Source organism: Dendrobium catenatum, unplaced genomic scaffold (assembly GCF_001605985.2).
Source record: "Dendrobium catenatum unplaced genomic scaffold, ASM160598v2 fragScaff_scaffold_621, whole genome shotgun sequence".
Lineage (NCBI taxonomy): Eukaryota > Viridiplantae > Streptophyta > Magnoliopsida > Asparagales > Orchidaceae > Dendrobium > Dendrobium catenatum.
Genome location: NW_021319083.1, coordinates 19,689,228 through 19,712,305, shown reverse-complemented (window position 1 = coordinate 19,712,305; position 23,078 = coordinate 19,689,228). Strand labels below are relative to the sequence as shown.

The following is a 23,078-nucleotide window of genomic DNA, read 5'->3' as shown; positions in this document are numbered from 1 at the left end:
ATCCAACCTTTTACAGTATATGCTCACTTTCGTTATCCTATCTCTTAAGGGTAAAAGTCCACTCATTCCACCTGAGGCATCCTCATCTCTGCCACAATTAACTTAGTTTATTATGGCTTCCTTCTTTTATGGCCACATTCGGCAACCATTAAAGCACTTTGGCAGGCTCACTACCAATCTTATTAGAAATTTCCCTTAAGTTTTGAGGGGTACAATTTTACTCAACATAACACAGCTTCGATGCATTCCTCCACTCAACTACTTAACTTGAATTATGCTGTGATATATCCTCTATTTCACCATCACTTCTGACCAATAGATCAATGATATCTAAAATGTGTCACTCTTTATTTAATGGACTTTATCGCCCAAATTCACTAATTCCCCTCACTAAGGTCTATATACTTACTAAAATTACATTCCATATATTTCGTTTTAGATCTACTCAGCGAATAAATCCTTTTAGATCTCTAAGGTTTGACCTCCATAATTTAAGTTTTTACCGTCAACTCCCTCTCTAGTCCTTATCAACAAGAAGAATATTCATCAGCAAAAAGCATACACCAAGGTTCACATCCTCTGTGCAAAAATGTCTAGTTGAGAACATTCATGACTAAAGCAATGAAATAATGGCTTAAGGCTGATTTGATGTTATACCAACCGATAATTAGGGTAATACTTGGTCAGTCCCCTTGGTGTTTGAACACATGTAATAGCTCCTGCATACATATCTTTAATGATTTGAATATAAGCATTATTGACTCCTTTCTTTTTAAGAACTCTCCATAGCACTTCTCTTGGAACTTTATCATATGCTTTTTCTAAATCAATAAATATCATATGTAGATCCTCCTTATTTTCTCTATATTTCTCCATCAAACCTCTTAATAAATGTATGGCTTCCATAGTCGACCTACCCGGCATGAATCCAAATTGATTTTGAGAAACATTAGTATCACGCCGCAACCTATGCTCCATAACTCGCTCCCATAGTTTTAAAGTATGACACATTAACTTAATACCTCTATAATTCGCACAATCTTGTGCATCACCTTTATTCTTAAAAATAGGAATTAACATACTCATTCTCCACTCATCTGGCATCTTTTTAGTCTTCAAAATAGTATTAAAAAGTTTAGTAAGCCATGAAATTCCTTCATCTCCTAAGCATTTCCACACCTCTATTGGGATATCATCAGGTCCAACAGCTTTTCCACCCTTCATTTTCTTTAAAGCCTCTCTAATTTCAGTTTTACTAATATGCCGATAAAAACATAAATCTTTATTTTCATCTAGGGTGCTAAGGTCACTATAGTCAATCTTATTTTCACAATCTTCATTAAAAAGTTTAGCAAAATATCTCATCCATCTTTGTTGAATATCATCTTCTAAGAAAAGTATTTTTTGATCTTCATCTTTAATACACTTCACTTGAACTAAATCCTTACTACTCCTATCTCTTTGTTTGGCTAACTTATACATATATCTTTCTCCCTCTTTAGTATCTAATCTATTATATAAATCACTAAAAGCTAATGCCTTTGCATCGCATATTGCTTTCTTAGCATCCTTACGAGCCACTTTATATATTTCCCAATTATCAGAATTTTTAAAATTAAACCAATTTTTATAACAAAGCTTCTTATTTTTAATTTTTTCTTGCACATTAGGATTCCACCACCAACTATTTTTACTATTGGGAGCTTTTCCCTTTGATACTCCAAGGACATCTTTTGCAATATTCTTAATATCAGTAGCCACTTTTTCCCACATAATATTAGCATCCTCATGCACAGACAAAATCTTAAGATCTAAAATCTTATTTCCAAAAATATTTTTGTTAATATTCTTTAAATGCCCCCATTTAATCCTAGAAAATTGTTTTACTTTATTTTTTATTTTATGCCCCTTTATCTTAAAGTCCAAAACTAATAATCGATGTTGGGTACATAAATTTTCACTCGGAATAACTTTACAATCTTTGCAATCTAAACGATTTAATTTTCTAATAAGAAAATAGTCAATCTGGGTTGTATTATATCCATTTTTATAAGTGATGAGATGCTCATTTCTTTTCTTAAATAAGGTATTAGCAATTGAAAAATCATAAGCTAAACAAAAATCCAATATGGTCTTGCCACCTTCATTCGTCGTTCCAAATCCATGGCCACCATGAATGCTTTTAAAATCATCTACCTCTCTACCAACATGTCCATTTAAATCTCCTCCAATAAAAACTCTTTCTTCAAGAGGTATCTTTTGTATTAATTCTTCTAAGTCATTCCAAAATTTTAATTTAGAACTCATATCCAAACCCACTTGAGGAGCATAAGCACTTATAATATTAAAAATATTATCATAAACAACAATCTTTAAAGCTATAATTATATCTCCAATCCTATTAATTTTTATAATATTATCCTTTAAACTCTTATCTATAATAACACCTACACCATTTCTAGTACGACTCCTACCCGAATACCAAAGTTTAAATCCTAAACTATCAATTTCCTTAGCCTTCTCTCCAACCCATTTAGTTTCCTGAATGTACAAAATATTTAACTTCCTATGAATCATAATATCTATTAATTCCATTAATTTTCCTGTAAGGGAACCTATATTCCAAGTTCCTATCCTAATTTTAGTTTCATGGATTAGCTTCTTTGCCCACATCCGTCCTTTATGTGGGAACCCTTGCCTATTTAACACTGCACCCGGGCGCCGGTGCAGCGGCCCTTGCACACTTGTCACTGTATTCAGGCCATACAGCGCGTCGCGGAGGAGGGTAGCTTCAGACGATACGCTACTGCTCCAATCTTCCCCAAGATCTCATAGGGACCAAAGTATCTTGGGGCCATTTTCTCGTTCCTCCTGCTAGCCACCGATTTCTGTCTGAAGGGCCTCAGCTTCAAGAACACTTTCTCCCCCACCTCATATTTTATCTCTTCTGTGCGTATCCGCTCGCTTTTTCATTATTTGTTGTGCCCTCGCTAGATGTTTCTTTAACTCTTCCAACACTCGGTCCCTCTCCTCTAAGTACTGTTCGAATGAAGAGACAGATGTGTTTCCCTTCCCATAATGTACTAAGTGTGGGGGGTCTCTTCCATAGAGCACCTTGAAAGGAGTCATTTGGGATGCCGAATGGTACAAAGTGTTATACCAATACTCCGCCCAAGGCAACCATTTAGCCCATTTACGTGGTGTTTCAGAAGCAAAACACCTCAAATATGTCTCCACGCTCCAGTTAACCACTTCTGTATGCCCGTCTGTCTGTGGGTGGTAGGTGGTGCTCCTCTTGAGAATTGTGCCTTGCATTCTGAAAAGTTCTCTCCAAAACTGGCTGAGGAACACCTTGTCTCTATCCGACACAATTGATTCTGGAATCCCGTGTGATCGAACCACTTCCCTGATAAATGCTGCCGTCACTGATACTGCGGTGTAAGGTTGTCATAGGAGGATAAAATGTGCATACTTACTGAGTCGATCCACCACGACTAAGATGACGGTGAATCCTTCTGAACGGGGTAGGCCGTCGATGAACTCCATAGACACTTCCTCCTACACTCTGTTCGGAAGTGCTAACGGTTGGAGTAATCCACCAGGCGCCATTGTCATGTACTTATTCCTCTGGCACACCTCACATTTTGCCACCATCTCCTCAACATCCTTAAACATCCCCTTCCAGTACAGCTCCGATGCCAACCTTCTATATGTCTTATGTACTCCTGAATGACCCCCAACTGTACTGCCGTGGAATTCCTGTAATAGGTGAGGAATGTGTACTGATGTTCGTGGCATCACAAACATTCCTTGGTATAGCAGCCTCTCTCCCTCCAGGTAGTACCCTGACTTGCCGCTACTGTCCTTCTTTAATCCTTCCCTGATCTTCTTCAACTCTTCGTTCTGCATGCTCTCTTCCTTGATGGCCCCCCAATCAACCATCAGGGGTACTGAAACTGCCACTTCCTGAAGTTCCCCCACACACCTAGATAAGGCGTCAGCTGCATTATTTTCCACCCTAGGCCGATATTGGATCTCAAAATCATATTACCAGCTTTGACAACCACCTATGATGCTCCTCAGTCACCATCCTTTGCTCTAACAGGTATTTCAGACTCCTCTGATATGTACGAACAATGAAATGCCGGCCTAAAAGATAGGGGCGCCACTTCTAAATGGCCAAGACTATGGCCATCAACTCTCTCTCGTATACTGACTTCAATCGTGCCCTGGTCGATGGCACCTGGCTGAAATAAGCTATAGGCCTATGATTCTGCATCAACATTGCTCCCAAGCCATACCCTGAAGCATCGGTCTCCACCACGAATACCTGGCTAAAATCTGGGAGCGCTAGAACTGGAGTAGTGGTCATGGCTTTCTTTAACCTTTCGAAGGACTGGGTCGCTGCATCACCCCAGGAGAAGTTGTCTTTCTTCAGTTGCTCCGTCAATGGCCAAGCAATGGAACTGTACCCCTTCACAAACCTCCTATAATATCCCTTCAGTCCCAAGAAACCCCTCAACCCCCTGATGTTCTTGGGCATGGGCCATTTCTACATTGCTTCAATTTTTGACTGGTCAGCTGCCACTCCCTCTTGAGACACTACATGTCTCAAATATTCCACCCTTGACTAGGCAAAACTGCACTTCTTTAAGTTAGCTCTCAGCTGATGTGTCTGTAGGATCCCCAAAACCTCCTTTAGGTGCTTCAAATGTTCCTCCTCGGTTTGGCTGTACACCAAAATATCATCGAAGAAGACTAGCACAAACTTCCTCAAGTGTTGTCTGAACACCCTGTTCATCAAGGACTGAAAGGTAGCGGGGGCATTAGTGAGCCCAAATGGCATCACTAAGAACTCATAGTGCCCCTCGTGTGTTCTGAACGCAGTCTTCTGAATGTCCCCTTCATTCTGATTTGGTGTTAGCTCGACTTCAGGTCCATATTTGAAAACACCACCGCTCCCTGCAGCTCATCTAATAACTCATCAATCACTGGAATGGGGAATTTGTCCGGTACTGTCTCCTTGTTCAGGGCTCTGTAATCCACACAAAACCTCCAGCTCCCATCATTCTTTTTGACCAGTAAGACTGGACTGGAGAAAGGACTCACACTGGGTCTGACGATTCCTGCCTCCAACATCTCCTTGATCAGCTTCTCAATTTCATCTTTCTGAATCTGGGGGTAGCGATATGGTCGAACACTGATCGATGACACTCCCTCTTTTAGAAGGATGGCGTGCTCCTGCTCTCTAGGGGGTAGCAATCCCTGGGGTGGCTGGAACACCTCCCTGTATTGCTATATGAGCAGTTGCACCACCTGTGGAATGTCTCATTCTTCCCCCACACTGACCCTCTCCAAACGTTGCAGCTCCACCAAAAATCCCCCTCCCACCTCTTGTATGGATCTGATCATAGATTTGAGAGATACGACTGCCCTTGTTAGCCCTGCATCCCCCTGGATCACCTTCCTCTGCCCTTCTATCATTATTTCCATCCTCAAAGCACCCCAGTTGACCTTGGTCTCCCCCAAAGTCTGTAGCCATTTCATCCCCAGGATGACATCTGTACTTCCCAATTCTAAGGGAAGAAAATCCTCCCTTACCTGTAGCCCTTGGATGGTCAAGATCACTCCCCTGCAAACTCCTCTCCCCATCCCGTGCCCATCATCACCCCATAGCCTCCTGTATCGACTAGCTCCATCCCTAACTGATCCACGATCTGAGCAAAAATGAAATTGTGGGTTGCACCACTATCGATCAGCACCAACACTTCGCGGTCAGCTATCTCTCCTCTTACTTTCATAGTGTGACACGGAGTGAATCCCACTACTGAGTTCAGAGATACTTCTGCCACATCCAGATGCAGCTTCTCCTCTCCTTCTGACCCGCTCCCACCTCCCTCCTCGTCTTCCTCGTCTTCGCAAATGAGGAGAACCTGAAGAGTTTGATCCTTGCACCGGTGTCCGGGCATGTACTTCTCATCACATCGAAAACATAACCCATTTGCCCTCTTCTCCTTCATCTCCTTCTCGGTCAGCCGTTTGAACTGTCCACCGTTTCCCCCTCCTCCAGTTCTCTCCTTTGGTGCCTCCTTCAGATTCCCTGAGTATCCCACCTTTGAAGGCAAGATGGTAGTCGTCATCCTGTGCGACCCTCCCGAATAGTTTCCCCGAGCTCCTCTTTCAGATTTCTTCTGATCCTCCACCAACTGGGCTAACTCCATAGCCTTCCCTAGGTTCCTCGACTCCAAAACTCTGACCGTTGTTCGTATCTCGGGCTTAAGCCCCTTCATGAAGTTCCCCTCTAGGGCGACTCTGAGATGTGATCCAATCGGCTAGCCAAGTACTCAAATCTGTCCCGATAATCTGCCACCGTCCCCTCCTGAGTCAGGGCGAAGAACTGCTCATAGAAATCTCCTCCCCCATCGGCTCGGAAACGTTCTAATAGGCAGTCCTTAAACTCCCTCCAACTCCGGATGGGCTCCCTCCTGTCACGCCACTGGTACCATGCCAAAGCCTTTCCTTCCAGACACAATCGTGCCGTCGTCAGATTCTCATCCTCTGTCAACCCATTGACAGCAAAGTAACGATTCACCTTGTAGATCCAGCCATAGCCGTCTTCCCCCTCGAAAATGGGCATCTTCAATTTCCTCACCTTGGGATCTCCCCGGTATCCTCCATACCTCCCATTCCCCTCAGAGGAGGCGTTCCCCAATTGTCCCGATCGTCCCTCCGACGAATATATTCTAACTCCTCTTTATACTCACCTCTCCTCCCTTCAACATCATCACCTCGACGCTGAATACCTTCAAATTCAGCACCTCGACGATGATGTTGCTCCCTTCTTCCTTCGAAATCCCCCCCTCGACGCTGAATTCTTTCGAATTCAGCACCTCGGCGATGAGATCCCTCTCTCCTCCCACCAAAATCAGCCCCCCTTCTATCATGTCCCATACTCATCTCTTCCCTCGAAAGAGGCTGTAGAGGAGGCATGTTGTTCTCTTCCTCTAGGATCTCCACCTCCGAATTTCTCCTCCCCCGCGAGGGGTTCGGATTTCCTCCCATGCCATGGCCGTCGGCGGTCTCTCTTACTTCCGATGTCGCCGGATTGGTTTTCATCTCAAGTAGTTTCTTCAACATTTCCTCCATTGCGGTGAACTTCCCCTCCAACCTTTCATTGTTGGAGGTGATTTGATTTTGAAGGTTGAAGAATCTTTTCTCCAAGTCGGCTTTCAATTGGCCGACTTCGCCTTCCAAGACGTCAACCTTCTTTTCCGCCCATAGTTCTTCTCAAGATTTCACTGGAAGATCTTCTTTCCGAACAAGAATAAATCTCGCTTGTAAATCTTCAGGAAATCAGCCCAACCGCCTGTCCCAAAAATAATGAGGCTCTAGAATACCAATTTGATAGGACATGCTTATATTCTACAAGCAAACCTAACCCAAATTCAAGTATCAAAACAAAGAAAACTGCTGTTCCACTCCGCAAGAAACACAGCCCACATACAATGAAAATCTGTATGGAGGAACTTAAGGCAGGAAAATCTGTATGGGAAAATCGTTAGTTGAAAGCAATTGCACCAACATCTTGTATCCCACTTAGCTTAGATGGAAACAAGCCAGTTTGCAACGATACGAAATTTTTCCTTCTCAATTTTTCGAGAGAGTCAGGAAAATTACTCTCCAACAATCTCCGGCAACACCAATGAGCCCAAAACAATACCCTAGATCTTCCCAATAACAAGATTCCCATAAGAATAATCCCCCTTTCCCCTAACCTCCTAATTAACCATAAAAGAGTTTTACAAAATGTCTAAACAACCCCTCTCATTCAAAATTCCCTCCACAAACTCCTCCTTGGCCCCCCACGGGTTCCGCCTGTGCCTGCTCGATTCCGCCTGGAGTATAGTGGGGACCGGTCCGGGCTGGACCGGTCCAGCCGGCCCCTCCTGGGCGGCTTAACACCCTCCCATGCCAAGTTGATTCATACAACATTGATTTGCTGTTATTTAATGAGAAGAGATGAGATGCTTGTGAGATTGATGTGATATATAGGTTAGAAATGCTATGTTGCTGGGAGCAAACTCAAGCTAAATATTTAGCTCTTGCTTACTAAGCTTTCATCCTTGGAAAGAATGTCAATTTGAAATCAATTTTGTCAACAAACAAGGAAGTTATAAATGATATAACAACAAGAAGATTGCTCCTTTATCCTACTTGGGGTCAGCTATGTGAATCTTTTGTCTCCATTATGCTCTATTAAAAATCGAATTCTTATTTAAATCTAATAAAAAAGGGTCATTTCTAATACTTTTAACTAATTCTTTTTAGGTCTACTTTTACTTTTCTTAATATAGACTAGATCTAATATATCTACTCTCCTAACCGGGTCATCGGATGACTGATGTTTTATGTGACCAAACCATCTAATGCGACTTCCTCTAATCTTATCTGCCACTGGAGCTACTCCAACCTTGTCACGTATAAACTTGTTTCACATTCTGAAGCTATAAGTGATGCGACTATGAATTTTATGGAGAGTTAAATCCTAATTTGGGATGAATGCTTGCATCATGTTTATCAAATGTAAGACATTTTTTAAGCTGGCTTTCCTGTAGTGGGCTGATGAATAAATCAATCCTTGGGAGTGGAAGGAGAACTATCCAAAGCAGCTTTCATTCAAGACAAATGGTTTGTTGTTGGGAAAAGACGGGGGATATGAGGTGGGGTTATATGAATGATTTGGTTCATTCTCACTAGAAATTGCATGTAAAGAATATCGCGAGTTTAACTTGCAAATGATAATTGCTAACGGAGTTCTTGAAGGATTGAAGGAAAAAACCTTAGTTTTTTTTCTAAGAGTTTAGCTTCATTAGTTCATTAAGTTTTAGCTTCACTCATTTGAGACTCCCCTCATAGGATAAGGCTGGTCTTTGAGCAGAATGCAAGAAAGGCCTCAGATACTGTAGGAAAGCCTTGATAGCATCTTTTTTCTATTGAAGGTAACATCCCCTGATCTTATTGTCTTGATGTTTGTTATTCTTTATTTGCTTGAAGTTTTGCGGATACCTCTCCATCTAGTTGTTTGATCTTTTTAATAAATTCACAGTCATTAATGAATTGGCATTGAGCATTAATGGTGCAAGATTTAATGGTATCAATTATTTGCCATTTTGCCATAAACAATTTCAAAAGGAATCTTTCCTGGTAGGTTGGTTGATTGAGTTCACCATCATTAGCATCATTATTTTTATGCAACTAGCATAGTCGAGTTGTTACTAGCAGATTCGAGCAAAAGATAATAGGATTCCATTTTCCCGAAGATAATTAGATTCCCTTTTCGAACGTGTTTTCTCACAATACTCGGAAACCTTATATCCTAACGCTTAATTAGTATGCCCCTCCAAGTCCAAGAAGGAATGAAAATTAAAATAAGAGACTAAATTTCATGGAGAGTTAAATACTACTTTGTGATGAATGCTTGTCTCATGTTTAATACACGCAAGACAGGCTGTAAGTTGATTTTATGGTGGCGGCTGATGCGTAACTCAACCAACCCTTGGGCAGGGAATGAGAACTAGCAAAAAAATACTTTCATTAATCAAGACACACTTACAAAGGTTTGTTGTGGGGAAACAAATGTGGGAGAGGGAGTGGGTTTATGTGAGTTCTTTGTTTCATTAAGTCATAGAAGTTGTGTGTTAAGAATACCTTGAGTTAAACTTGTGAATGCTAATTGCTAATGAAGTTCTTAAAGCAATGAAGGAAAAAAAACCCATAGTTCTATGTAGGAATTCAGCTTCATTAGTTCATCAAATTTTAGCTTCACATTCCCCCTTCTAGAGATGCTCCTTTTATTGGTGAAGACATATCTTAACAATATGCAATAAAAGTTGCAGATACAGTAGGATAGTCTTGATAGCATATCCTATTTTGAAGTTAACATCACCCTGACGTTATTTTATGGATGTTTGTTATTCTTTTTTTGCTTTAAAGTTTTGTGGATACCTCTCCATGTAGTTGCTTGATCTTCCTAACACGTTCATTATAGTCATTACTGAATTGGCATTGAGCTGTAAGTGTGCAAGATTTAATGGTCTTAATTATTTTCCATAAACAACTTCAAAAGGAATGTTTCTAGTAGGTTGTTTAACTGAATTCATCATCATTAATATCATTATTTTTATCCCAATTAGGATAGCCAGCTTGTTATTTGCAAATTCAATTAAAATATAATAGGATTCATCCTAAAAGATAATAAGATTCCATTTCTCTCATAAAACATTCCCTTTATAAACAATGTGAAAATGAATCTTGAACTTGACATCCTAGTCTAAAATAATTATTTATTTATATCATGGAGGCATATAATTTCATTTAATTAGTGTCGACAATTAGAAATTAAGCTTGTCTTTGCTACATTGTGGAAAAGTAATGTTTCTAGGTGTTAGAGAGAAGCATTTTATCACGAACATCATTAATCATTTGAGCATTGAATTCTAGTAAGCTAACGATAAAATACATGTGTTGTGCTTTTTTCAAGGTTTTGGAGAGGTTGAAGTTCCAAGTTAATATTCTTTTTGTTAGCTTTCGTAATGTGGCAAGTTTGGCACTGAACATGTAAAAGTCATCCTCACAGTTTTTGACCAATAAAGGTTATTTTGGAAAATAATTACCATTAAATTGAAGTATTTTTCTGTGTTTTTTTGTTTGTTATTTTATCGTTTTGTTCCTAGCATGACAAACAAAGCTCTATTCTAAGAGATTTGATTTGTAGCTTTCATCTTAGATATGATTGCTCAGACTTAAAAACTAAGATCCACCCTTTAGGCTGAAGTTACCAAGGCATGTTGGCTTGCAGTTGAATTTAATATTATAAAGTTTTCATGCTAATGCGAATCAGAGCTTTGTGAAAAGCAGATTATACATTTTTTCTTTTGATGTATTAGCTTTTAATGTATAGAAGAATTTGATAGCCTATGATCATGTTGAAGCAGGGATCAGATTTTGTGGCAAAAGCTGTTGATGTAGCGGCAGCTGAATTACATGCAATTGCAACCCCCGGCCAAGGTATGTGCTTTGTTTTCTGATAAACATTATGGTTTTTTTTTTCTAAAATAGGTTTTGAGAAATATACGAGTAATGTAATTGCCACTGGTCACAGTTACTCAGGTTGAACTGGATCGAGCAAAAAATGCTACAAGATCAGCCATTTTGATGAACCTGGAGTCCAGAGTATTTAAGGATTTGGATAACCTTCTTAACTATTAACTAAGTTTTTTTGTAAGGCCTTTATGATGATCCTTTTTTGCCATTCAGGCTATTGTTGCTGAGGACATTGGAAGGCAAATATTGACTTACGGATCCAGGTAACCTAAAGTTTCCTAATCTTCAATCTCATCCCTTGTTTTGAGTGCTTGATTTTCTATTGCTGTTTTTTAGGAAGCCAGTGGAGCATTTTCTAAGATGTTTAGATGAACTTAATCTAGATGATTTAACCGTTTTGGCTCAGAAGATAATATCTTCACCCCTTACTATGGGTTGCTTGGGAGATGGTTAGTCTTTTACTTTGCTTTGCCATATTTTGGTTCTTTCCGTTGAATTTTTATACTATTACTGTTTTGAGTTCATAAGGCGATTCCAACTTCGGTCTCTTTCCTTCAGTTTACTGCGTTCCAAGTTATGAAACTATCAAGTTAAGATTCCAAGCGGCAAATTGAAGATTAGCTGAGCTACTCAATTTATCAAGGTATTCTTGACATTTGCAATTATTACATACACGCCTGTCTAGGAGTGCATCTAAATCTGTATAAAGTGATGCATGATCACTCTGTATTAGTTTTTTTTTTTATTGCCATTAACGCATCCTTAATATAATTTCATGCAAAGAAAATTGAGGATTCATAGATCTCAAGTCATCTAAAATTTATTTTATTTAAATGTAAATGGATAAATATCAAAATTAGAATCCAAATGATAATGAAATGATCTTAATTATCTGAGAAATTCAATGAGGAATTAGACACTCATAAAATCAATTAGCAGTTGAATTACATTTCCACAAATAATCTTTTGATTTGTCAAATTTTTATCAAAATCAAGAGCACTATATAAGTCAATATCAAATAATGTAGTTGAGATAGAATAAGTGTTAAGAATTATTATGTTGCCACATCAATGTTATTGCAGATGATTTGTATTTATTAGTAGGAATTTATATTATTTGTAATTATAATATATACTTATTATTGAAGTTTTTTCTATCCTTTTTTTATTGCTTCCTTCTGTAGTAAAATTATAATTGATTAAAGTAGTGTTTAATATTTTCTAACATGATATCAGACCAAAGAGAAAAAGGTTTTGTCTGTCTGATCTTTCTGGTGGTATTATTTCTATCCTATTTCTCCCTTCTCTTCCCCCGTCTTTTTCTCTCTTTTCCTTCTGTCCTATCTGCAGAGGACTTTGCATTCCTTTTGAGCAATTCGGGTCAGTAAAGGCGACAACATTTTTTAGTATACTTGATTTTTACCTTGCAATTGCTGCTAGTAAAGGATTTTCTTGGCTTGGAGCGGTGGTCTCTGTATCTTGCTGCACTCGTGCAAGTGAGTGGTTTCTTGCTTTAATTTCTGATCTTGCTTTCGTTGTTTTGTTGCTTTGGGCTGAGAAAGCTTGAAACTTGGGGCATTCCTCTGTTGATTTGGAGTCATTTGTTTTACATTTTTCAGTTGCGACTTAGGTTTTAATGTTTTTGCTGTTTCTGTTTCTTGTTTTAGTCAGATTAAATTATCGGGAAATTTATATGTCGAGTGGTTCGTGTGTGTTTACTAAGTGCATTGGCTCAGAATGGAATATAGAAGTAGGCCATGAAAATGATTGATATAATGCCGCAAAAGGCAATTGTTGTGGATCCTGGAAATCTTGATGTGTTTGTGTTGCATTTGTAGTGTAGAGCCAATGTAGGAAATTGATGCAGTGATAAAGAACCTTATAAAAAATGGTTTCTTCCCAAACCCCAAATCTTCCTATTTGTCAAGTTATGTAACTGAGGGAGGTGGAAGGAGGCTACTAAGCTATTTGGATAAATTTATGCTGGTGAATGCTTCTTGTTGTTGCTTGCTGATGAAGCAATTCAGGAAGGGTGAGTTTTTGGATTTGTCTATTGGTTTGCGTGAGAAGAAGGATTTGATGGATCCTTGAATGTGGATTCTTATAATGCATTATTAGAAGAGTTTGAAAGAAGGTTGGTATATAAGGTGTTGTAGTTGGCTTCAAGTGCATTGGCAAATGCAAAAAAAAAAAAAAGAAGATCAAATGTTTGAATTATGAATCGTTGCGTACATATTTATCAAGTTACATTTGTTTCTACTCTACTTTCGTATTTTGGTTGGCAAACCCTCGATGTTTTTTGCCGCCATATTGTGATTTTGTAGGTTGGAGGGGGGTCATTTTAGAATTATTAGAATTATGTCATTGTCATATTAATATTATCACATGTGATTTGAATTTATTATATTTTTCTTATTGTTCTCTTCTATTATTTTTATATGGGCATGCTTGCACTAGTGCCATAATTGAATTTAAGTAAAAATGCAGCCTTTAATGTTTTCTAACAATAAGGTATGAAAATACCAAAATAAGAAAAATTATGCCTCACACTAGTGCAACAAAGAGATGAATTTGAAAATAAATTTTTTAAGCCATAAGATATTCATTACATTTCTTAAAACAACCATTGACAGATTCCTTATATCATATGCTATTAGATATAGTTGGCACAAGATCTAGCTTAATCCAAGTTTAAATTAAAATCTCAAAAGATAATAAAAACTCCAACTTTTTAATTTCAAATACAATGTCATCTTGTCAATTTTTCAATTTAAAAATTCTCAAAACTAACTGGCTGTTCGCAATAATTCCGCACAAGCAAATGCCAAAGCTAATATAAGGCAGATAAAAAATGCACCTGTAAAGGAAACCTCAAAACCTGCCTTATCAAATACCATGAAAACAGAGAAAGAAAGAAACCACCTAAAGAAACACATAAAAGTTAAAATCTGACAAAATGGCAAGTGGAAAAGAAAAAATCAATAACAATAACCAATGCCTATTCCAATTTTCACAGCCAAAGAAAACCACATCAATTTGCCTGGCTTGAAATTTTATGACTTAGATGAATTGAGCTTTTTATTCAAATTGAATTAAAATTGAAATCATGTCATGAACTAAATTAAAGTTGGGAAATAAAAATAGTTCCCTCTCTCAACCATCATCAGTGGTGTGTTCTTAATTATAGAATGGTAAATAAAAATAAACTAACAAATAAAGAAATAAACAAATAAGCTATGCTTAGATTAGTGTTTGATGTGATGCTTCCAATGAGAATAAGCACATATATCTTCGTCAATTTTGCATGACTAGGACAAATTCAGCTTAAACATTTTTATTTGAGAATTTGACTCTTAACATGACACAGTGGAGAAAAAAGATTCATGTAGCCGATCCCACGCAGTGGGATAAAGGCTTGATGTTGTTGTTATTGTTGTACTCGTTAAGTAAATAAATTATGAGGTAGATTTTATGTATGTTGTAAAGCAGTCTCTGAATTATTACAATTAGGGGTGTCAATAAATGATCTGACACTACAATATGACATGAGCCCGACTCGAAAAATTCAAGTTCAAGTTGAGCCAATTAAATTTTTGGTTGGGTTCAAGTTTGAAATATTGACCTGCTAAAATTTTGGGTTGGCCAGCAAAACCCAAAATTGACTTGAAATCAAATGAAATACTATTCAAGTTTGGGTTAAATGGGTCGAGTTGCACGAGTTTTGTTGATAAAAAAAAATTTACATGTGCTTTGCTAAATCTCTCTTTGACTTCAATAAAAGCAATATCAACATATTTAGTACATTTGAATTCTTCTTTATGAGGATAAATTTTAATTAAAACCCTAATATTACTGATAAACCCTTTAATGATCATTTGTAAAAAATGAGCAAACTTTGAAAACTTTGAATATCGTGAATATTAGTAGGTTCTGATTGATAGTAAATCACTTTAACCTTATAAGAATCAATAGCTTGTCAATCACCAAACATAACAAAATCTATGATCATGGATGGAGTCACAAATAGTTTGGTTTTTTCATGTTAAGTTAAAAATTGTATCATGTAAATTCTCTTGGACTTTCCTAAGATACACCAAATGATTATCATTAAAACATCATTAAAATAAACAACAAGAAAATTTTCAGTGAAAGGTCACATGATATGATTCGTTATTCTTATTGTAGTAGGTGCATTGTTTGAGCCAAATGACACACTAATCATTCATATAATCCATCTGTGATTTTAAAAGTGATTTTTCATTCATCTTCTCTTATTCTGACTTGATGATAGCTAGTTTGCAAATCAATTTAGAAAATATTACAACACAATTCATTGTTACTATTATATCATCTAATTGAAGTGCTGAAAATCTATATTTGATGATGATTTTGCTAATGATTCTATTTTACTGATTATTCTATTATGCACCCACACATTCAATTTTAGATATACTCAAACGAGAACTTTTAGACTCTAGGTTAACCTTCATAATTCAAGTTTTCCTTGAACTACCTCTTTAGTCTTTAAACTGCAGTTGCTAGGTTCTAAGTCAGGAATGAGAAAAGTGAAAGGGTTGCATTAGATAGTCAACACTCAGTATAAAACTTTTAGAATATTCATGACATGAAGCTTTTTTGGTTAGCACAAAATACAACTTAATTCTTGTTCAAATTAAAACCCAAATCACAAGTACCAGTCCAACTTGTTTTTAATTTCAAATCAAATCTTGTCCAGTCAACCTTTCAATTTAAAAATTCCGACAGCTATGATTAAAACAGAAATTCCGCACTAGTCAGAGCCGAAGATAACATAAGTTGCATAAAACTTGCACCTTTAACAAAAACCCAATAACCCACCACATCAACAGCTGTTATACAGTACCAGAAGCTTCAACGCCTGTTTTGTTTATTTATTTATTTATTTCTTTATCATCTCTGAAACAGATAAAGCCAAGAACCCACAGCATAAAGCAACGCATGGAAGTAAAAAAGCTTTTTATGTCGTTGTTTCTATCGTAATGTAGCTGCTGGAAAGCATTTTTTGTTAGAACTTGGAAGGTTGAGGAAGAAAGGAAAGCTGGAGGAATATCTTCAAGTCAACCTTAGCTCTTGATCCTCTTCAGAGAAGCCTTCATCTGGCGCTGCAATTGAGTTCAGCAGTGCAAATAACATCAAGTGGATATCTTTCTTTCTTATTACTATGGATAGTTATTTTTATTGATCTGATGAGGTTTTTTAGACAGCTTTGATTATCATTCCAATCTTTTTGTATATACACACACAATAGCCCCACATATTATTATGATATTTATTGATCATAATTTAGTCCCTTGACGACAATTGGATGCGATGGACTATCTTTATGTTTCATATGAAATGCTATGGCATGTTTGGATGGTCTGGAGTTTCTCAGGCAACCGCAGCTGCAATTACCATGGGATTCATGTGTGGTTATTATTAGTGAATTGACTCCGGAAAATTTTTATATGATATGCTCAAATCTTGAGACAATCCTTGTATTTGAAATTATGGAAATAAATATCAAATATCAATGATTAGTGCTTAACTTGCTCAAATATTATTTATAATAACACCTACATCATTGGTGGAGCGTGAACAGTGCGACGTCAATATTGACGTTGCACTATTCACATACGTGATTTTTTTATCTCAATCGGATTTGTTGAAGAAATGCGCGAAAGAGGAGAAAGATGGTTACCTTTGCAGAAGCGCGCAAAATGGAGTTCGATTGGAGATGAATCACGGAATTTTGAGTTTCACTGCATTTTGGAGTGAAAAATGGGATTTTTGGTTGGAGATGTCCTAGCGCCTAGCGGTGTCTAGATGCTATTTGTTTATCAAATTTTATAACTTGTATGTTAAATTACTTTTTTATTCACTACAATGAATTATTCTATTTGTAAGTTAGCTGGTGACTTTTAATAAATTTTTAACTAATAATTTCTAAACAAATTTAAATTAGCTATTTAAATAAGAACATAAGCTGTATTCATTAAAAAATAATCCATAAATGTTAGTTTGATGGTAATTTTATTTAAACATAAGAAATAATTGAAATTTTAATTTAGAAAAAAAACTGTTCATTTTAATGTGATTTATTATAGAAATTAACTTAAAAAATTAATTGAATAAATACGAATAAATATTAATAATCTATAAATATGTAAAATGATATTTTATATGCGTTCATATGTTTACTCTATGTTATTTAATTAATTCAAAGTTACTAATATTATTATTTAATTTAAAGATTGGAATGTTATGTTAATTGATATTAATAATACTTATCATATAATTTAAATTGATATGAAAATTATATCTTTATAATTACAATATTTATTTTTTATATTTAGTTTCTAAAATTATCATTAAATAAATAAGATGAAATTGAAGAAATATTAAAAATTTATGGATTTATTGTTTCTGTAAACGGAAAGGGTGATCATACTGATTGGGCTTGGCTTAATTTTTCTATAATTTTACCCTCTTTGGTTTTTCTCTCTGGCGTTCCGAGAACCTTAGGCCTGTCAAGGGTTTTGAGCGTTCTTGCGTGAATGAGCGCTTTGTAGGTCTCCTGAAGCTTTTTTACCTTCCTCAACGATGTCTGATAGGAAACGTTGATGGAAGGCAACAATCTGTCTCTTTTTGCGCGCTCTTCTCGTAAACCTGAGAGACGTCTAGGGTTAACTTTTCATCTTCTTTTTTTTGTCCTTGCGGTTTGGCTTCCTTGCTTCGCAGGAAGTTTGACATTGCACGGGTGGCTTACTCGGCTCCTTTGTTTTTGTTCGATTTCGCTACGTCGACGACGTTCCCTTTTCCTGTTGGATCGGAAGTTACTACATTTTGATCTGAAGTAAGGACGGGAGTTCGCTAGCTGTGAAGGTAACTTTCTCCCTTTCGCGCGCTTCTTCGGCAAAATCCCGTAAATCCGCCCAACTATAGGATTTTGTAGATCCGGGATTTACGGTAACAAGAGGGAAAAGGAGGATTTAGATCTTCCTTATTTGCGCACTTATTTTGGAACTTTATTATATGCTTTTTAATGCCCTTGTTTTGTACGAAGAGCCATCACACGTACAAATAACAGAGAGATGCAACATTCTTATGACTTCAGAGGCACCCGAATTTTTTATGTGGTAACCTCTGAAAGGTGAAAAAATAAGGGGCTTGACCAGTTAAAATGATTCCACTAGTGTTTGTTGCTGATTACAAATAATTCCTCTCCTCGGGGGAAGGCCTCGGCTTAATATAGCAAATATACATCATATAGAGCGCATTACATGTTGGAGTTTGGAGCATCCAGTGATGTGAAAATTGTTCTCAAAAGAACAATGACTTGTTCATTTGGTTGGTAAGAACATAATCGAGTGCTAGAGGTCGGAGGGACAATAGTAGGCATTGACCAAAGAGGGATGTTACACAAAGTTTTGATATCGTTGATTACCAAATATGAATGATCAAAGCTCTTTTTTTTTTTTTGACAAAGCTATGATCTATGCATGATCATTTGGCATTGAGGCAACAAGGAGGGCTTAAAAATCCTCAACCATGGTGCATCCTTGTTTTCTTCCATAGCGCTTGACTTGAGAGGGTAGGGAGAAAGCTTTGTTTCTTTATATATGCTAAATTTCAAAAGTTTCTTGAGAGTGTATCTCATGAAGTACTGTGCAAAAACCATGGAAAAAAATGCTGATTTCTATTTTGAGACAAATTTACTTGGGATACCATCTCTCTCTCTCTCTCTATTATATATATATGAGCAAGATTATACAAATGTGGATTTATTTTATTGAATAGCCTAGTGGAAAAAAGGCCTGTTAGGTGTTACAATGAGAAACATGATATGAATTGTGAGGTATTATGGTGAAATTCAAGGGCCAATTTTCTTCATTTTATATTTTTCTTGGAAAAGAATATTTAAATCTATCTTGAATTCAAAATTTTTTATGAGCGATAGATAGAAATCCTGTCATTTGCTTCAGCTTTACAGTGAAAATCAACAAGGTACTATATGTGTGCTTATGTTAAGATTAGTGCTGTACACAACATGGAGAGCTATGTTGATGGTGGATGTTAAACATCACTAAGTTTCCTTGGTAAAATTTGGTTTGTTATGGTGATGGTGTGACAACTTAGATATAACCTAGAGCTTCTAAACATCTGCAGTTGTTACTATAAGTATTTAAGCAAAATAATTTGTTGAACCAAAGTTTATCTGTTACTCTTGAGTATTCATGCTCCCAACAAATTTTTTCAAATGGTATTGTGTTTCTGTATGTGGAAGCCTTTCATCTCAAGTTCTGACTGCATGCATTCAATGATGCAAATTTGGTTAGGATATGATGAATGATTTAATACTATTGAATGCATTGCAATCATTAAATTTGACTTATGTTAAGAAAGGTAGGGGTAGACCTAAAAATATTTGGTTAGAGAATATTAGAAATGATATTTCCTTATTAGATTTAAATAAGAGTTTGACTTTTAATACAATGGAGAAAAGGTTTCATGTAGCTGAACCCACGTAGTGGGACAAAGGCTTCATGTTGTTGTTGTTGTTGTTGCTGTTGCATTGCAATCATGCCTCATCTCCATCATACAATAGAGTTAGGACTTAGGAGGTCCCATTTATCAAGATTTGTGCCATTTACTACATTCAATAATTTGATATTCTATCTTTCGAGTAAGAATTTGTGAGGGTGATGATGAGGATGATTTAGATTTTTTCTATAGATTGCTCAAGGCTGCCATAATCTCTATATTTTCTATGGTAATGATGTGGTGTGTTTGGATGATCTGGAGCTTCTCTGGCAATCGCACTGCTGCAATTACCATGGGGATTCCTGCATAGCTATTAGTAGAATGTTTCTGCACGTTTCTTATTCTGTAACATCCGCAATCATATGTGCCCTCTTATTTTTCGTGTGTAAGTCCCTAATTCTTCTTTACTTTTCGAAATGTTCATTTTGAGTTATGGGTACCACTACTCAATGTGCAATATAATAGGCAAAGCATCTTTGCTTTTCTTGTTTTATGAATTCCTCTATCATATGTTTCTTCTTATTCTTGTTTTGTTCTTCATGTTCTCTTGACCTTTTGGGAATGCCTCTCTTTTGGCTATGATTTGGTTGGAGGAATTAAGCGGAAATGAAATATTATTTACCTAATAGTTACATCTTGAACGTTTGTTTTAGGTGGTGTTGATAAAGAATTGGTTTGACCAAGTAAATTAGAGTGTGTATATTTCTCTTCATGATTTTATACCTAAAATTGAAGTGTGTAGAATATTAACTTTGGTTTATTCTTCTTTTTTTGAGATATTCCTTCAAGCTAAAAATAAAAGATATTGCTTTTTTACTCGGAGTTCTCCACAATCAAATTAATGGGCAAGTTTTTTTTTTTGTTTAAGTTCTATTAATATTTCAATTTACAATTCATTGTCATTTCTGCACGCAACATGTGCACTGCAATATGCTTGACTTTCTTTTAATTTCCATTTACATTCCTTATTAGGCAGTTGCAGATGTATATTTGTAGCTGAAGAAATTGTTGAGTAAGCCACATGGATTTTTGAGTTATTCAGTTAGTTTTTTGTTTTAGTGTCCATTTCGAATCGCCAATGTTGAGTGCTTAGTTTGTTTAGAAGGTGAGGTTTTGGGTACTGATTGTGAATACTCTTATTTCTCATTGTTTTAAAAGAGCATGGTTTCTTATCCTTTTATTTATTGTATCTTTGAACTGCTTTTTTTTTACCTGATTGAGGTTTGAATTGAATTCAACTAAAAAATTTTGATATTGGCAAGTTGGATGGGACAATGAGTTATAAATATCAAACATTGCAAGAAGTGGGTGAATAGTATAAGATGTGTGAGGATAAGAGTTGCTATTCTTGTAAAATGAATAATAGTCTACTTGTCTCTCTTGATAAGAGTTGCTGTTATTCTGAAATAGATAATAGCCTATCACCTATGTAAGTTTGAGGGCTTTGTCTTCATTATAATTTTTATGCATGTAGGTGAAATCTTGGAATCTTTCTTGATGAGAAGGGAAAAAGGAAATTGCATTATGAGGCTTAATCTTAATGAGTGAGCTGCAGATAAATTTCTATTTTTTTTCTCTTCTACATGATGAAACTCATCTAATTGGGCTTGCTAACATGAGAGATACCAAGACTAATGCTATAAACATATCATAAGGTTGCATGTTGTTGTTTTTTTTGTTTATGATTAAAGAATACTTGTGGGCAATGATGATGATTTTTAGGCCAGACATTGTCTGAGTAGGACTACCTTGTAATACTTTTGTATTTTCTATGATGTTTATGTTGAATTTCAGAATTGCCAGAAACTTCAAGGAACCATGTCTGTGATCACTAGGGGGATTCATGTACTATGATATGAAGAATATTACTCTACTTGTCTTTGTTCATGGATCCCGTTGTCAATTGAGCTACTTGTTATTTGCTCTTTTTTTTTTTGGATCACCTTCTTTCCTTTTGATTATTGTCTTTCTTTGTTTTTGGGTGTTATACAGTGTTGTGCAGTGTGGTAACCTGGTAGGTATTAGTGTCTTTGAAATTATAATGCTGTGTCAGATGTATATTTGTGGTGGATGGGCTTGTTGTGGAAGAATCATGGCTCTTTAGGTTGTTGCACCAAGTTCTTCTGCTTCAAATAAAAGTGATCAGTGCCTATGTTTTTATACCTGTGTCTATGCAGCTACTGTTTGGCATCTATCATTGGATCTTCCTTGGTTGAGTTTTCCTTGTCCTTAGTCTTTTTTTTTTCTTATACTTGAAATTTTATACTAGAAAGCTGATTTAGAAAATAATAAGAAAATTGTCTCAAACGAAGCCTTACTCATTTTTTTTTTACGAGACTGGGAATTATATTGAGGACATAATTCATCAGGTAGCATATATATATATATATATATGTATGTATATATCATATTAAGACATCTCTCATATATATATATAATATATATATATATATATATAAGTGCGTCTCTCTATTTTATTTGGCCACTGTCACTATTCACTTGCTCGCATATAAACTTTTTTTTTTGTATTTTTTGTTTCTAAGTGGTTGTTTGGCAACGTGATTTATTGCAGGATTTATGCTAAATTCTCCCAACGGGATTTGAGACACCCATAAATGTCACGGGCGGATATAATCTCCGTTTCTCGCTTTTTTGCTGTAAATCCTGGATTTCTAAAATCATGTAGTTCTGCGGATTACTGGATTTGGCCGAGAAAGCGCGTGAAAGGGAGAAAGTTACCTTTACAGCGAGCGAGTGCCCATCACTGCTTCCGATTAAAATGTTGTAACTTCCAATAACGTAGTTGAAGGGGCAAACTGAACTGGCAATGAGAAGAAGAGAAGATAAAAAAGCAAACCCTAGACGCCTCTAAGCTATTACTCGTTAACTTAATTTAATTTAAAAATTAATTAATTAATTAATTAATAGTATAATTAGAGCATAAACTAATTATCTAATTTAACTTATGGGCCTTCCAATTGAGCACTCTGAATTTGCCTGTAGTGTAAGAATTTGTGAGGCTAATGGTGATGATGACATAGAATGCATCCATCTTCTACACTTCTGCTATATATATCTTTATGTTTCCTTGGGTAAAAATGTGGCATGTTTGGATGGTTTGGAGCTTCTCAGGCAAGAGCAGCCTCAATTGCCAAGGGGTTTCATGTTCAGCTATTAATAGGTTGCTTTGGCAGTTGTCTTATTTCATGACTTCCACTATAATATGAGCATATATGTGAAAAGGTTTGAGTAGCTCCAGTGGAAGATAAGATTAGAGAGAGTCACCTTAGATGGTTTGGTCACATAAAATGACAGTCTTTCGATGACCCGGTTAGGAAAGTAGAGGTATTATATTTCACTTATGTTAAGAAAGGTAGAGGATGCTAATATTATGTGGGAGAAAGTGGCTAGTG

General features: G+C 36.4%; 1 protein-coding gene and 1 long non-coding RNA gene across 2 annotated transcripts in view; both read left to right on the top strand.

The window, feature by feature from the left end:
• LOC110108694 (mitochondrial-processing peptidase subunit alpha) overlaps positions 1-16,503 on the top strand; it is a 33,224-nt gene extending 16,721 nt beyond the window's left edge. The window contains 6 exon segments of the mRNA XM_028695241.1: positions 10,995-11,067; positions 11,162-11,232; positions 11,317-11,366; positions 11,440-11,552; positions 11,632-11,746; positions 16,048-16,503. Coding sequence (XP_028551074.1) covers positions 10,995-11,067; positions 11,162-11,232; positions 11,317-11,366; positions 11,440-11,552; positions 11,632-11,717 — 393 coding nt within the window. The 3' untranslated portion in view covers positions 11,718-11,746; positions 16,048-16,503.
• Positions 16,504-17,587: 1,084 nt separating this feature from the next.
• On the top strand, positions 17,588-21,821 carry LOC114579721. Its single transcript, XR_003700878.1, has 2 exons — positions 17,588-18,006; positions 21,140-21,821. It is a non-coding gene; the product is annotated as an uncharacterized LOC114579721 (long non-coding RNA).
• Positions 21,822-23,078: the final 1,257 nt, after the last annotated feature.